The following is a 17552-nucleotide window of genomic DNA, read 5'->3' on the forward strand; positions in this document are numbered from 1 at the left end:
TTGCGTCTTTTTTTAAGACCGATCAAGCGTGTCTAAGGACCCGCGGTAGAAAGAAAATAGATATCCCTGGTGATATTGATCAGTTATGGAGGATCTGAGGCCTTCATCTCCTCGTCCTCACCTTCACTGTTCTCCAGAATGTTGGGAGCAAATCCTCCCTCATCTCCCACGTTGGTGGCGTCTTGGCCATATTTCTCCTGAATCACACCCTTCAGTGTGTGGTAAAGCTCAGCTCCTATCCTCAACGCCTCCCTGGAAGACAGGATGAATGCACTCGGAATGTAGCACAGCTTCATATCGGACTGTTTATAGCTTCACGTTATTTATACTGAACGATGAAAAGCAAATTACAGTGTATCTAGAACTGCCTACTAGAATGTTTTAACATTCTGAACCACAAACCTACTGCTGTTTTCTTTTTTACAAATTACCAAAATGACAAAATTTATCAGCCAGAATCTGTAAAATCGTAAATATTAGCTTGATTTTTTTTTTACTTTGCAACAGTCCTTGCAAGGCTGTTCTGTAGTGCTATGTCAGGAAATGTAACTAGACCATCAAAATCACTTTATTCTACTTGTCTCTTCAAAAAATTTGCCAAAAATGAAGAGGAAGAAGACATTAGTGATTCGGCTGCAACCAACAGTCATGTGAGAAAAATTCCGATAAACAAGATGAACTCTTACTTGAAAGATTCGGCTCCAACAGGCAGAACCATGAACTCCTGCATGGCCAGTTTGTTTCCTGCATGAGATCCTCCATTTATCACGTTGAAAGCCTTACGAAAAAACAATGGAATAGTTTAATAAAACCCTGAACATTATTATTAAATATTATTATATAAATACACACAATAAATTTGCAGTGAGGTCTGACATCATAAGGATTGTAATTATTTAAAACATTGCCTCTTTAAAGAAAAAACGTGTCAAACATCTGTCACTCAACGTGATTAATATCTGTAAAAATAGCTGTAAAAATAGTCATTTTATTAGCATCATTTTGTAGGAACGTTGTGCAGAAACAGTCAGAGGTGAATGTGTAGTGTTTTCGTCTTACAGGAACCGGCAGCACCAGCTCCGTGTTTCCGGCCAGGTCGGCTATGTGGCGGTACAGGGGGGTGTCTTTTTCTGCTGCGCCGGCCTTACAGATGGTGAGAGACACTCCCAGGATGGCGTTGGCCCCAAACTGAGCTGTTTCAAGACAGTGTTCATATCAAAATTTACTTCAGATTGAATACAATTTTAGAGTTTTACTGGTATAAAAATAAGCAAATACAGTAGAGAATAGACGTGAGTAAAACCCTGTGGAATATCACTTAAATATCAGATAATTTATCACCTGTAAATAACTTGTTATTGTTGCCACTTAAAGCAACCAAAAGATTTGACTTATCCTTTAATTTGAAGCTGCAGGAGTGCCATAATAAAAGATAAATCTGTTTTAAAAAATAAGGAAAAAATGTGTAAATATTAAGAGGAATGAATAAAAAAAAATAAAAGATACGAAAATATAGAGGTAAATTTTGTTTTTCCCCTTTCCCATTGTTTTTTCCTTTTGTTTTTCCTTTTGTCATTTTTTTATTTAATCCTCTTTATATTTACACATCTATTTCCTTATTTTTTAACAGATTTATTTATTTTTAAATGTATTCCTCTTTATATTTACTTTTTTCTTATTTTTAACAGATTTTTTAAAAAATGTATTCCTCTATATTTATGCATTTATTTCCTTATTTTTTTTAAAGATTTATTTTTTATTTCTTCTTTTATTTATTCCTCTTCATATTTTCCCATTTATTTCCATATTTTTAACAGATTTTTTTTATTTATTCCTCTTTATATTTACTTTTTTTCTGATTAACATATTTTTAAAAATGTATTCCTCTATACACATTTATTTCCTTATTTTTAACAGATTTATTTTTTATTTATTCTTTTTTTATTCGTCTTTATATTTACACATGTATTTCCTTATTTCTAAACAGATTTATCTTTTATTATGGCACTCCTGTGATTCCATACTTTTTGCTTGGTATCCGTCTAGTTTCTTTTTCTTACTGTTATAAAATGAGTCATAATCATTCAGTTTGAAGAAGGCCAATTCTTTTTTCGTATGCTGTAGATCTCGGCATGTAGAGAAAGTGAATTAAAATCTTTTTGCAACGCATTAAGCTGCAATTTATTCTGACCGCTAATAAACAACCAAAAAATTGTTTTCCTGCTCCGTCCGAAATGAATTTCTCCTGACAGAACTTCATTCAGGGCTGTTTATTCTGCTGCCTGAGATGATTAGTCGACATGATTATAGAATAAAATAAGTGACCGGGGCATTTATTTATTGAGGACGTGAGTTTGGGTTGCTCGTGCCAAAACAATCTATCTGCTCTGCCTCGTTCCCGTCTGGATTTATGCCTCTGTAAACATAAAATGTGTGACTTCACAGGAGTGGATGTGGAGCTGCAGGTTTCCATCTGATGACGAGCCGTTAGTCATTTCAACTGTTCTGACTCACATTTGTTTTCTGTGCCGTCCATCTCGATCATCATGTTGTCCAACTTCTCCTGCTCCACCACGCTGATGCCCTGCAGCCACAAACACAGAACGAACGTACAGCATCACTTCTAGCTCTCAGTTTTCAAGTCGGATGTCCTTTGAGAAGCACGTCATGTTACAGTTAATCTGCAAAACATATTAGAGCTTTAATTTAACCGTCTGAACCTCAAAATCTTGAAGAAATCACCAAAATTACAAGATTTTTCAGAGCTAGAATCTGCAATAGCAGCTCAGTTTATATCAACATTTCATTGCTTTAACCAGATTCTGCAAAAAGCTAAAAATCTAAAAAGCTGGATTTTGGTTGATTTTTATGTGAATGTTCTTAAAGAAACATTTTTAACATTTCTTTTTTTCCACCAAAAATGTTGAAAATGTGGACATCAGAAGTTTCACTGTGAAAATATATTTTTTTTTCCACATTTTCAAACTTTAAAATGGGTCAGATCTGATGTAGGACTGTGAACCAGCTTTATTTTTATTTGCTGTTTGATTACATTTAGGAAAATCTCACGGATTTGGGTTACAATACGACTCTTTCACAAAATGTTTGAAGCCTCTCCTCCATTTTCCCGGTTACCAGGGTGACGAGTCCTGGTCCATTTGATACGTCGTTGGTTGATTGAAAAGGAGCAACAGTGAAAAAAATAGAACAAATGGCAAAGATATGTTGATTAGAAACGTGTTACAGAAAATACGTTTCCGTCAAAATGGAACTGAGATGCAGTTTAGTTGCATAGGAACCTCATTTTGTTGTTTTACATTGTTTCAAGTCAGAATTTGGATAAAAGTGGCTTCATTTCTAAAGCATTCTGATCATTATGATGCCACACACATTCAGGAGCTTTGTTGCTTTCCCGCCTGATGGCATTTACCCATGTTGCACTGCTACGGATATCTGAATCATTCTACTCTGAGACACATCTCCTTCACACATTCTCATCATCTTCACTCATACGCTCGCTCTCCTCCACCTAGTCGGCTCGATCTTGCCGCCACAGCCATGACAGATGTGCGAGGCGTCTGCATATTCATCAACTGGTTCCTCACGCAGCGACACCTCCGGTACCGTTTAGTTCACATTCCGACTGTAAAGTATTAATGACTGATGAACGGATTCAGTCTGACTGTGGAGGAACATCAGCATGATGAACAAACAGGTGTCGGTGCAGCTGGGATTCATGAATGAAGCTCAGAAACAAGCGTTAATTAACCCTCCTGTTGTCCTCATTTACGGGCACCAAAAAATATTATTTCCTTGTCTGATAAAAATTCAGCAAAAAAATTCACAAAATTTCAGAAAATTAGCAAGACCTTCAGGAAAAAATTCCAGTAATTCATTAAAAGTTTCCCTTAAAAGATTTATTTAAAATAATAATAATAATAATAATAATAATAATAATAATAATAATAATAATAATAATAATAATAATAATAATAATAATAATAATAAATCTCCCAAATTTGGCAAGAAAATTCTTATAAATATTTTCAAAAAATTTGTCAAAATCCTCCAAAAAAATCCTAAAAATATCTAAAGTGATTACATATTGTAGCGTTAGACATCTCGCAGCAGTCTATCGTGTATGCAGTCACCACTGTGGCTAACTAGCACTAGCTAATGGCTAATATTCATCCATCCATCCATCCATTATCTATACACCGCTTAATCCTCACTAGGGTCATGGGGGGGCTGGAGTCTATCCCAGCTGACACGGGCGAAGGCAGGGGACACCCTAGACAGGTCGCCAGTCTGTCGCAGGGCCACATACAAAGACAAACAAGCACTCACACATTCACACCTACGGGCAATTTAGAGTAATCAATTAACCTCAGCATATTTTTGGACTGTGGGAGGAAGCCGGAGTACCCGGAGAGAACCCACGCATGCCCAGGGAGAACATGCAAACTCCATGCAGAAAGATCCCGGGAAAGCCGGGACGCAAACCAGGGACCTTCTTGCTGCAAGGTGAAAGTGCTAACCACTACGCCACTGTGCAGCCCTGGCTAATATTCACGGGAGAAAATAACTGACACTTCATTGTCTCTTCGGCCTGGAACTCTCTCTCATACACTGGCAATTTATTCTGCGCATGCTCACAATATACATTCTGGTGCATACAGGCACTCACGTTCAGCATGACGCCACTGCGTCGGCTATTCAACATGGCTTTGCCACCATTTATCAAATATGCTTAACACTCCCACTCAAAGACATGTTTATAGCTCTCTCTAGTGGTGAACAAAACCAAAAATACATAACTCTAAAATAAAACCTTTGACATCCTGGCAGTGTTCTGAAAACCTCAAAAATAAAAAATTTTACATCATTATAAAACTTTGCAGTTCATATTTCTATCCAGAAACATTCATATCTGCCAGTTCACATTACTCTCCAAACAAATATCCCTCGAACTTCTCAAATTTAGCCTTTGTTAACGGCTTGGTAAGAACATCAGCTACCATGTCTGCAGTAGGGCAGTATACTATGGATATCTTCCCTTCTGTGTGTGCAGTCCGTACAAAGTGATACTTGATATCCACATGTTTGCTTCTCTGTCTGCATACTGGGTTTTTAGACAAAGCTATTGCCCCCTGATTGTCCTCATATATCTTGACTGGTACATGCTGGTTACTACCATCCATTCCTCTAAGTAGTTGTACAAGGTACATACTCTCTTGAGTCGTGGCTGCTAGTGCCATATACTCTGCTTCACAAGTAGATAGTGCCACTGTTGGCTGCTTCCTGCTCTTCCAAGATATAACTGGACCACACTCAGTTAAGCTGAAACAGTATCCAGTTGTGCTCCTCCTATCATTTTTGTCAGCTGCCCAATCAGCATCACTATATCCCTCAAGCTGTAGGCTTTCCTTACATTTTCAATAGTGTAATTCTTGATCTGTTGTGTCCTTTAAGTATCTCAGTAGGTGTTTTGCTGCAGCCCAATGTTGTTGCTTTGGTTCAGTCAGATGTTGTGATAGCTTACTAACAACCCAGCTCAAGTCTGGTCTGGTGCATGTCATAATATAGATCAAGCTACCTACAATCTCTCTATATCCTGTTGAGTCAATAGCCTCACCCTCACTGTCAAAATTTAACTTTTGCTCAGATGGAGTGGACCTCGGTTTGCATTCAGACATTCCAAATTTTGTTAACATCTTCACTATGTGTCTCTTTTGAGTCATCTTGATCTCGCCCTCATTGTGACTAAAGTCAATACCTAGGAAGTGTTTTAGTGGACCCATATCCTTCATCTTAAACCTTCTCTTCAGCATCTCCTTTACATCACTGAGTAATGTATTGTTACTTGCTGCTATGATTAAGTCGTCTACCCACACTAACAGAATCACTTTCTCATTCTCAGATTCTCTGCTGTAGACACAATGATCAGCATCATTTTGCACAAAACCATTCCCTGTAAGGTGATCATGCAGTAACAAATTCCAGTTACGACCGGACTGTTTTAAACCATACAATGACTTGTTGAGTTTGCACACTAAACGTTCTCCTGTTTCTGACCTAAACTTAAAACCTTCTGGCTGCTCCATATATACCTCACAGTCCATCGGAGCATGGAGGTAAGCAGTCTTTACATCCATTTGGTGTAAGGTAAGATCCTCTTGTACAGCCACCTGCATTAATGCTCGGACAGAGGTCATGTTGGCTGTGGGTGAAAATGTCTCTTTATAGTCAATCCCTTCCACTTGACCATACCCCTTTGCCACGCATCTGGCTTTACAAGTCTCAGATCCATCTGGGTTCTCTTTCACTGCATATACCCAGCGACCTCCCACTGCTTGTTTACCCCTTGGCAGTGGGGTCAGAGTGAAAGTTTTATTCTCTGTCAAAGAGTTCATCTCTTCTTTCATTGCATCAGTCCACATTTTTGATTTCTCAGAGTCCATAGCCTCTCTAAATGTTTTAGGTACATCATAAGCTACTCTGTAGAAATAATCCACATTTTCACATTCATCATTGTTACACTCAGCTTTACATTGGTACTCCTTTAAGTACTCTGGGGGTTTTCTCTCTCTCGTAGGATATCTCTCTTCTCCCTGTTCTCTCTGAGTGTTATCTGTTTGGGTTGGACTTGCCTCAATAATCTCCTCCACACTAGGCTCTTTACTCTCTTCGGGCTGTCCCTGACCCTGGTTAACTACCTGTGGTGGTGTATCTACATAACTCTCAATGTCATCCCTCATGTCACACTCTGTCTGAGTCTGACTCTTTGCGCTGCCTTTTGTGATTGATTTCACGAGTCTGTGTTTTAGGACTTTTCCTGTCTCAGGATAATACACGTATGCTGGGCTATATTTATCATAGCCGACAAAGATTCCTTTGTCACATCTAGAATCCAACTTCTTCTTTTCCTGCTTATATACGTAACATTCAGAGCCAAATACCTTCATATGAGATAGGTTAGGTGTTTTTCCTGTGAAAACATGGTAAGGTGTCTGCTCTAGGCGTTTACTGTAACACCTGTTGCAAATTTGAGCTGCTTTCTGTACAGCATAGGTCCATAATTGCTTTGGGAGGTTACTCTCCAATAGCATGCATCATGACATTTCAAATAAGGTTCTCCACCCTCTTTCAGCAGGTCCGTTTTGGTGAGGTGAGTAGGGTGCACTTGTCTCGTGCTTTATCCCTTTACTCCTAAGTAAAGACTGGAACTCTTGCCCGGTAAACTCCGTACCGTTATCTGATCTTATGCACTTTATCTTTCCATACGGAGCTATGTCTGCTATGAATTTCTCTGCAGCGTTTGTCGTGTCATTCTTTGCTCTGATAAAGTATGGAAAAATAATCCCACTGTGATCATCAGTAAATGCTATTGCATATTTGTATCCATCTTTATCTGCTGGTTCTATAGGACCGCATAAGTCTGTGTGTACTAACTCTAGTATGGCAGTAGCTTTAGCATCTGCCTGCCTGTTTCTGGTTTGTGTAAACTTGCCCTGTGTGCATATTTCACAGTTTTGATTGGACTTCAAATTTTGCAATATCATCAAAATTACAATGACCAAGTATCCTATGCCAGGTTTGAATGTCATGACAACCATATACTTCATCAACATTTTCATCCTCTACCGTGCTAAGGTAATACAGCCTACCATACACGTCCATCTTGAATTTTGTACTATTCTTATTGACCAGCCAGTCATCACCGTCCTTGAAGTGGATCTCAGCTCCATTGGCTGTCGCCGCCTTAACTGAAAAGATGTTCTGTGGGAACGATGGGATGTAGAGAGCTTGCTTAAGCCTCGTTCTCACTCGTCGTCCCTCGCTGTCCAGCAAGTACATTTCAGCGTCTCCTCTCATTTTGGCCATCCCGCTCACCTTGGTTCCGTCGGCAAGCTCGATCTTGTGGTCCTCGGGTCTGAAGCTCTTATCCACCGTTTTGAACTTTGTGGCATCGTTGATCATATGCGATGTGGCCCCGCAGTCGACCATGAGACCATTCTTGTTTCCTTGCTGTATAGCACAGTCACTCATCTGGAAGAAACAGAAAGTTGGAGACTCTTCCTCAGTCTCTCCATCAGCTTTCTTCACGTAGTCACGGCCTCGCCCTCGACCGCGGCCTCTTCCCCGCTGTGGTGTGTCCCACTTTCGATCCTCTCTTCTCTGTTGGGTGTCGTCAGGACATGCCCTGGCCATGTGTCCCTTTTTACCGCACGTGTAGCACTCGACATCAGCCAGGTCCATTTTCTTTCCACGTCCTCTCCCGCGCGCTCTCGTTGCCCCGCTGGTCTTCATTACTTTGTCTTCAACATTCACGTCGCCTCTCCCATATTTCTCTGTACTCTCATAACTTCGCAGTTTTGGTTTAAACTCGACGAACATTACAACATCCTTCGTCTGTGTGATGTGCACAATGAATGGCTTGTATGAGTCAGGTAGCCCTTTAACTACCATTGCTATCTGAAGTCCATCCCTAATTTGTTCGTCTGCCCTTCTTAATGACGTGAATATAGTCTCTGCTCGAATAATATAGTCTGTCACTGTTTCATTGCTAGCTTTGTAGAGCGAAGAAAGTTCACAATATAAACTCACAACTCGGGGTTTGTCCTTTCCTGCGTAGTGTTCGCGAAGTATTTTCAGTGCTTTTCTTCCATCACGTTTCGCATCTCTCATTATCAACGACAAACTCTTGTTGTCCAGGCATTGCACTAGCTCCGCATATGCCTCACCGTTCTTTGCCTCATCTTCTAAAAAAACTTCTAATATTTTCTTTTAGAACATTCACATAAAAATCAACCAAAATCCAGCGAAATTTGCTGGATTTTGGTAGATTTTTTTGTGAATGTTCTTAAAGAAACATTTTTAACATTTCTTTTTTTTCCACCAAAAAATGTTCAAAGTTTTCCCAAAAAATGCTGAAAATGTGGACATCAGAAGTTTCACTGTGAAAATATAGTTTTTTCCCACCACATTTTCAAACTTTAAAACGGGTCAATTTTGACCCGCAGAACACGAGTGTTAAATCATTTTTGTAGTGGAGTTGAAGTGGAGCATAACATGAACTGAAAACACCCAAATTAACTTGAGTAAATGTAATAATGTGTACTTCTACCACTGAGATACAACCTGAGAAAACGCCACTAATTATTCCATTAACCCTTCAGTCTGAGGAGGAGATACGTGAAGTTCTATCTTTACATGTGATCACGACTGACAAATGATTATTTTGGAGACTTACAGAGGCTATAAGGGCCGGACCCAGAGTGTCGTTGATGTGTCCGACTGCCTTCAAAACACCTGAAACACACCAAGAAAAACAAACAGAGGAGTGTTAGAAAAATGTGCAGCAGCTTTGATCTATAAGAATGAACTGAAGGCTCTTATTCCCACCACTTAACCCTGGTGTCGTCCTGCAAGTCAAAATTGACCTGTTTTAAAGTTTGAAAATGTGGAAAAAAATATTTTCACAGTGAAACTTCTGATGTCCACATTTTCAACATTTTTGGGAAATCTATGCAGATTTTTTGGTGGAAAAAAAGAAATGTTAAAAATGTTTCTGAAGAACATTCACAAAAAAATCAACCAAAATCCAGTGAATTTCACTGGATTTTGGTTGATTTTTATGTGAATCTTCTTAAGAAAATATTAGAAGTTTTACTGATATATATGGAATCACTTTAGATATTTTTAGGATTTTTTGGGAAGATTTTTACTCAATTTTCTTGCCAAATTTGGGGGATTTTTTTTAAAATAAAACTTTTAAGGGAAACTTTGAGGAATTATTTGAATTTTCTTCCTGAAGGTTTTGCAAATTTTCAGAAATTTGGGGAATTTTTTTGCTCAATTTTGGGATTTTTTCCAGACAAGGAAACAATATTTTTTGGTGCCTGCAAATGAAGACAACAGGAGGGTTAATTAAATGCATGTCTACAAGATAAGAACTCGGGTGGATGTATGATTGTGGGTCTTTTTGTAACATAGCTGACAGCTATCATTGTTGACGTGATGAATCCAGCTGTAAGTTCCTGTTGAATGTCTATCTGTGGTTCAGCTGGTCTGTCTTCATACCTTTGCCCTTGTAGCGGCTCTTGTCTCCATCCCGGAGCTCCAGAGCCTCATAGATCCCTGTAGATGCTCCACTGGGCACCGCAGCCCTGAACAAGCCTGAAACACACACAGAGAATATCAATATATACCTCAAAAAATAATAAACAAACCAATGTAAAGCTCATACAGACTGTTCCTCAAGTAGACTGTTTCTCAATAGACTGTTAAACCCCAAAACCCACCAGCAGGTTTGAAAGGCACGTTGTTGTTTTAAAACCTTGCTATCAAACCAGCTATTAGCCAGTAACTGTAAAAACAGAATGAATTGATGGATTTTCCATTTCCAGTGGTTCTTAACTGTGTTTTCTGTGTGGTTTCTTCAAGAAAATTACAAGTCAAAGCTTAAAATTATGATATTTCATCAAACTCACTTGATTTACTCAATTTATTATTGTTTAGCTAATTAGAAGGTGGTTGGTATTAAATCCAGACGGTTATTTAGTTGACATTTTAGTGATATCCAGTCAAGTGATTGTTTCCATAATAAATAATTATGGAATTTGCAAAGACGTGATCATAATGAACATAAAAATCATGAGTTTATTTACTTTTAATAAAAATGTATGCATATATATTCCATGGACTTCAAAAGTCCCTCAGTTGTAGATTGACCCGGACAAATTTTGAGTAATTTTGGACAATTTTCTTGTCATTTTCAACAGCATTTGTGTCAGTTTGGATTGTTTTTCATCATTTTGGATCATTTTTGTGTCTTTGGGATAATTTTCAAGTCATTTAGGACAAATTTCATGTCATTCTGGACTAATTTTCCGTAATTATGGATAATTTTCGAGTAATTTTGAACAATTTTTGAGTCATTCTGGACAATTTTCTTGTCAATTTCAACAAGTTTTATGTCAGTTTGGATCGTTTTTGTGTCTTTGGGATAATTTTCAAGTAATTTCGGACAAATTTCATGTCATTCTGGACTAATTTTCCGTAATTATGGATAATTTTCGAGTAATTTTGAACAATTTTTGAGTCATTCTGGACAATTTTCTTGTCAATTTTCAACCGGCTTTATGTCAGCTTGGATCGTTTCTCGTCATTTTGGATCATTTTTGTGTCTTTGGGATAATTTTCAGGTCATTTAACACAAATTTCATGTCATTCTGGACTAATTTTCCATAATTATGGATCATTTTCAAGTCATTCTGGATGGGTCAATATAGAATTGCAGGACTTTTTGTAACATAGTTGACATTTTAGTGATATCCAGTCATTTTTTATTAATTAGTTATTGTTTCCATAATAAATAATGATGGAATTTGTAAAGACATGATCATAATGAACATAAAAACAATACTTTTTCTGCTTTTTATAAAAATGTATGCCAGATATATCCCATGGACTTCAAAAGTCCCTCAGTTATTTATTGACCCAGTGGATGTGGATGGAGATCAGCTGAAGGTCATTTGATGACTGAAGTAATTTACGGTGACAGCAGAGATGCTGCTGAGATCTCATCTCGCTTTTTGGCAAGTTTCTGACATGATGAGTGTGAGCAGGCGTCCTGGTGCTGGAGATTATGCTGTTTCCTTCCGCTGATATTTGCTGACATGCTCGCTGGTGGTCACCTTTTTCTGTGCGAAGGTCTACCTCCACAGTGGGATTTCCTCGGGAGTCCAAGATCTCCCTGGCAATGATGCTGACGATCGACATCCTGAGAGGCACAGAGAGGGAAAAAGAGGCCAGGATTAGATGCTTCACACTGATACCATACACTGAAACTGTGTCAGCCTCACACTGAAGAGGAAAACAAACGGAAAGAAAGATCTCATGGGAAAAAAGACCTATTTTTACACTGAGCACACACGCAACAACCTGTCAGGGGAGATGACAAACAACATCACCGCAGATTCTCAGTGAAAACCAGAGCTGGCTACAGAGACTCATCCACAGCCAGAAACACTGCAGCTACTCTGCTGCTTCTGGAAGTTAACCCTCGTGTCGTCCTGTGGGTCAAAGTTACCCCGTTTTAAAGTTTAAAAATGTGGAAAAAATATATTTTCACAGTGAAACTTCTGACGTCCACATTTTCAACATTTTTGGGAAAACTTTGAACATTTTTTGGTGGGAAAAAAAGAAATGTTAAAAATGTTTCTTCAGAACATTCACCAAAAAAAAAATCAACCAAAATCCAGCAATTTTTGCTGGATTTTGGTTGATTTTTATGTGAATGTTCTGAAGAAAATATTAGAAGTTTTACTGATATATATGTAATCACTTTAGGTATTTTTAGGATTTTTTTTGGAAGATTTTGACTAATTTTTTGAAAATATTTACAAGAATTTTCTTGCCAAATTTGGGGGATTTTTAAAAAAAAAATAAAACTTTTAAGGAAAACTTTTAAGGAATTATTGAAATTCTCTTCCTGAGGGTTTTGGAAATTTTCAGAAATTTGGTGAATTTTTTTGCTGAATTTTTGGATTTTTTACAGGCAAGGAAACTATATTTTTTGGTGCCTTCAAATGAAGACAGCAGGAGGGTTAACCCTCCTGTTGTCCTGCGGGTCAATTTGACCCGTTTTAAAGTTTGAAAATGTGGAAAAAAATATATTTTCACAGTGTAAACTTCTACATTTTCAACATCTTTGGGAAATTTTTGAAAATTTTTTGGTGCAAAAAAATAAATGCTAAAAAAAATATTTCTTTAAGAACATTAGGGGAAAAAATTACATTTAAAAAAAATTATTTTCTACATTTTTATTTCTTGCCAAATTTGGGGAATTAAAAAAATTTTTTCAGGGAAACTTTTAAGGAATTCTTGAAATTTTCTTCCTGAAGGTTTTGCAAATTTTCAGAAATTTGGGGAATACTTTGCTGACTTTTTGGATTTTTTTCAGACAATGTAACAATATTTTTTTAGTGCCCGTGAATGAAGACGACAGGAGGGTTAAACATGACATAAAGAAGCTTTTAGTAAGTAAAGGAAATTAAATAAATACTGAATATGTTCTAGCTTTTCAGCTCAGGAGATGAGTTTAAAGATGCACCTTCAATGGAAGTTATAGTTTTTAGTTACTGTTGCATTTAGCAGGGACTATTTTCAGAGGCGGATTAATCCACATTAGGTGCTCTGGTGAGTATCTGGGGCAGCAGGAAGGTGTGTTTGTGTTTGTAGTGATGAAGGAACATGTCAGCCGGTGCAGCGGAGCGGCTCATTGATGTGTTTAATAGTTTTTAGGCAGCAGAAGGACTCAGGCTGCAGAAGAATAGAGTACAAGCAGAGGGATCGATGCCTCGCTGCTTTAATCGACAATAAAAAATGAGAGAATATCATCCTAGAAACAGAGAGAATGATGACAGATTCCAGTCTGCATGAAAGCAGAGACGAGCTGATGCATTATTTAATGTCGACATACTACACCCTGTTAAGTGCCTCAAAACTCAATTATCTCTCTTCCTTATGTCACAAATCACTGAATCAAATTAATATTGAGTTAAAGGAAGTCTAGCATCTTGTTTCCTTTTGCATTCAAGACCCAGGTTCACAGTTTTGTCTGGTCCAGAAATAAACCGGACTATAAATGGTTAGAACTCTATAAAAAGCTGTTCTTGCTGAGGTTTCTGTGACTCTGCAGACATTAGACACAGTTTCCTGCACCCAGTACCAACACTGAACTACATGTACACATTAATAAGGTGTTTTATCTGCAAAATTCAATGAAATCTTATGTCCCAATGCAAAACTATTGCACTGAATCACTGCTCTGCTATTTTTTTCTTTTTTCAATTCTCTTTTTATTAAAGGAAGTTAGATTTTTACAACATCTGAAAAAATTAGATATACACAAACTATATCCATCCAGAGAGTAGATGCGAAAAACCACAACATTTACAGCAGCTCATTATTGCCTTGGCACGCAGGATTTCAAAGTAAAGCATCAATAAATAAATCTTTTAACTAGTGGTGGGACACGATTAAAAAATGTAATCTAATTAATTACAGGCTTTATAATTAATTAATCGCAATTAATTGCACTTTTGTCAAATAGCAGTATTTGACACAATAAATGAAGTTTTTCAGTTCAAATAAAATTGTGGCTGACAGTTGAATCAATGAATAGACATATACGTGTTTATAATTTAAAATTTATTTTAAAAAAGGAAAATGGGACATATAGAAAAAAGTGATTTTGATGACTTAAAGCCTGAATTTAGTTGTTTTTTCCACTGTATGGCACATAAAATCAGCATAAGTAGTTCAAGGAGCTTCAGAAAGTTGAAAATCCAGAGATTCATTTTGTTTCCATCTTTTCTGGGTCTGATAAATGGTGTAATTTTGATGGTTCTTTTTATAGGAATATCAATTTTTATTTATCTATTTTTTTCATAAACAAAAACTTTATAATTAAGTTATTTAAAGTGATATTTTGTTGTTTAGGCTATTCCTCCTCCAAGGAGGCAGAGCCTCAACGGAGTAAAAACTTAAACAACAAAAATGTTTCATTTCTATTTATCTGCATTTTTCATCTGTCTGCTACATTCACAGATTACTGCAAATCTAGACTTAGACTTAGACTTAGACAGACTTTATTGATCCACAAGGGAAATTTTGTTGTCACAGTAGCTCAGAATGGTAATCTTAAATAGACCAGAACAGCAATAGAATTATAATTACAAAATAGAAGAATTTTGAATAATATTAGGAATTTACAATATGGAACAGGTAGCTATAATGCAGTGCCAGTTTACCCACGAGTATTGACATAGATGAGTGAGTTATCTATCTATCACAGAGTGGGGAGTTATTGTACAGCTGTATAGAGTATGGTATGAATGTGCTCCTGTAGCTCACTGTGACAGCGCAGCTGGAAGAGTCTGTTGGAGAAGGAGCTCCTTTGCCCCTCTACAGTCCAGTGGAGTGGGTGAGCAGGATAAGTGGGAAATCTAAGTGCAACTATAGCAATTTTATTCAACATTTTAAGACTTTCTGTAAACTCAAGCACTGTCTAGAAAAGTGGTCTATTATGGGATGGCTACACCGTTAGCCGTTAGCATGACTCGTAGCTAACGTTAGCTCTGGTGCTAACAGCAACATGTTTTACATTGAGGTGATACCGTCGGCTGGAAGTGACGCAGTGATCAGAAAACTCTTTGTTGTACAATTTGCACACAACCAGGCTTTTATCCAAGCTGCGATCAGGAAGATTTTTAAAAGAAAACCTTCTGCCCAACAAGCTCAATCTGGTCTTCTTTCACTGTTCACCAGTGCCTGACTTCACTCAGTGCTTCCTGTGCTTCTTCTTCATGGCTACAGACTTTAGGTTCATTACCGCCACCTACTGGGCTGGAGTGTTCATCAGCGTTACCAGTGTGCCAGAAATGAGGGAACTGAGGAGGGTGCAATTAATTGTGTTATTGTTTTTAACGCGTTATTTTCGCTGTAATTAATTAATCGAAATTAACGCGTTACCGTTCCAGCCCTACTTTTAACATTTCCTTCAGTTTAAAGGTTTTGAGTCCATATTGTTGCAGTTGTCCCATCAAACCGGGCCTCACCCATCCCTCCCAGTGTCACACAGAGGAATCCATCTTCAGGTTTACAGTAAAGCTTATTCTTTCCATGGTTTTGTCTATCTAGTTATTTGTTGTAGGTTCTTCTTGTGTCAACCATCATTTTGTTGTTGCTTTTTCCCCTGCAGCTAGTAATAGACTGAGTAAGTATCTATTTATGTTTTTGATCTTAGGAGAAATCTATCCCAAATATACGGTTTTAAAATCAAATGCTAGATTGCTCTGCGATTTCTAAGCTGGCATGTCTCACTTTTTTCAGTAAATGAAGACAAAATTAGATAAAGGTGTTGACCCTGGTGCTGCTGTTTACTGCTGCTGCTTCATCCCAGGAGAGAAAAGGCGGAAAATCATGCAGCTCTAATGCAGGAAAGATGCACCTCTGGGTGCCACTCGACACTTTCAACCACAGCAAACGTACCGACGCATACATCCATTTAAAAAACATTGACAGTTCTATTTATTCTATTATTTTACTTCAGTAAAACTGCTGTTTTTCACAAAACAAAATGAGCACAAAGACACAAAAAACAACCACAAAAACAAACAAAATGACCACAGAAAAACAAAATGACCACAGAAAGACACAAAATGACTCAGTGAGACACAGTTATCATATAAAGATGTAAAATGATGAGAAACACACAAAAAAACCTACAAAAATTTGCAAAATGACCACACACACACACAAAAGGACCACACAACACCTAAAATTATACAAACGGACTGAAAATGGCCACAAAAATGCACAAAATGACCAGAAAAAGACCTAAAATGCCCACAAAATGGACTGAAAATGACCAAAAAAGAAGAAAGAAAGAAAGAAACAAAATGAGCACAAAGACACACAAAACAACCACAAAAAGACACATGACCACAAAAATGCACAAAATGACCACAAAAAGACCTAAAATGCCCACAACATGGACTGAAAATTAGCACAGAGAAACAAAATGACTTTAACTGACTCAGCACAAGTTTCAAACTGCACTTGTCCTCCTTGATGATGCATTTTAAATTTCTAGATCACGTTATTCATCTACACAAATCCAACCTCCATCATTAAAACCTCCATCCTCCTGCTGTTTCTTGTCTCTGTGGGTGTTTCCCCTCTTTCCCCTCATTGATATTCCAGACACACAGCTCTGGAACTGCACTGATACGTCAAAAAGGCCTTTTCTACATCCCCGTCTGCGTACTGTATGAATACTTTATCGATCTGTGAGCTAAATCTGGATCGCTGCTCGCTGCCAGAAACCTGGAGCGGAAAGCATCTTTTCCAAACGCTCTGACAGGAAGATGGAGCTCCTTCCTTTACGTGCACTTTATAGTCCATTTGTCAAACCAGCATTATTATCCATCTATCCATCATGAAACACCTCTTGGAATTAAACCAGAGGAGAAATAACACTTCAGAGGTTACAGTGATTCATTAATGATGGAGCAGAATTTCCCTCTGAAACCCCCTCAAAAATAAAAAAATCACAGTTCATTAGAGCAAGAAACTGTAAAAGCGTATAAAATCTTCAACTTTTTTCAACTTTTACTTGAAATAATCATCAGTGGCGTGCTGTTCAATGAGGAAAAATGGCCAAATTTAATTTTAAAAATGTAAAATTTCATCAAATCTACTGTATTCTACATACTTAATCTCATTTTGCCCAATTTGCCCAAGATAAATAATTTGCTCTAATCAGATTGTTTTCATTTGTTAACCCTCGTCTCGTCCTGTGGGTCAAAATTGACCTGTTTAAAGTTTGAAAATGTGAAAAAAATTTATTTTCACAGTGAAACTTCTGATGTCCACATTTTCAACATTTTTGGGAAATTTTTGAACATTTTTAGACATTTTAGACATTTTTTACATATATTCCCCATTTTCAAACTTTAAAATGGGTCAATTTGACCTGCAGG

General features: G+C 37.5%; 1 protein-coding gene across 1 annotated transcript in view; it reads right to left on the minus strand.

Annotated features, from left to right (window-relative positions):
- eno2 (enolase 2) overlaps positions 1–17552 on the minus strand; it is a 45541-nt gene that overhangs the window by 17326 nt on the left and 10663 nt on the right. Inside the window, exons 2-8 of the mRNA XM_055017774.1 lie at positions 11700–11785; positions 10084–10179; positions 9254–9312; positions 2515–2584; positions 1060–1193; positions 687–778; positions 122–252 (exon numbers count right to left, since the gene is read on the minus strand). Of these exons, the coding sequence (XP_054873749.1) occupies positions 122–252; positions 687–778; positions 1060–1193; positions 2515–2584; positions 9254–9312; positions 10084–10179; positions 11700–11784 (667 nt within the window). The 5' untranslated portion in view covers position 11785. The remainder of the gene's footprint in view (positions 1–121; positions 253–686; positions 779–1059; positions 1194–2514; positions 2585–9253; positions 9313–10083; positions 10180–11699; positions 11786–17552) is intronic.

This window comes from Amphiprion ocellaris, chromosome 15, assembly GCF_022539595.1.
Source record: "Amphiprion ocellaris isolate individual 3 ecotype Okinawa chromosome 15, ASM2253959v1, whole genome shotgun sequence".
NCBI lineage: Eukaryota > Metazoa > Chordata > Actinopteri > Pomacentridae > Amphiprion > Amphiprion ocellaris.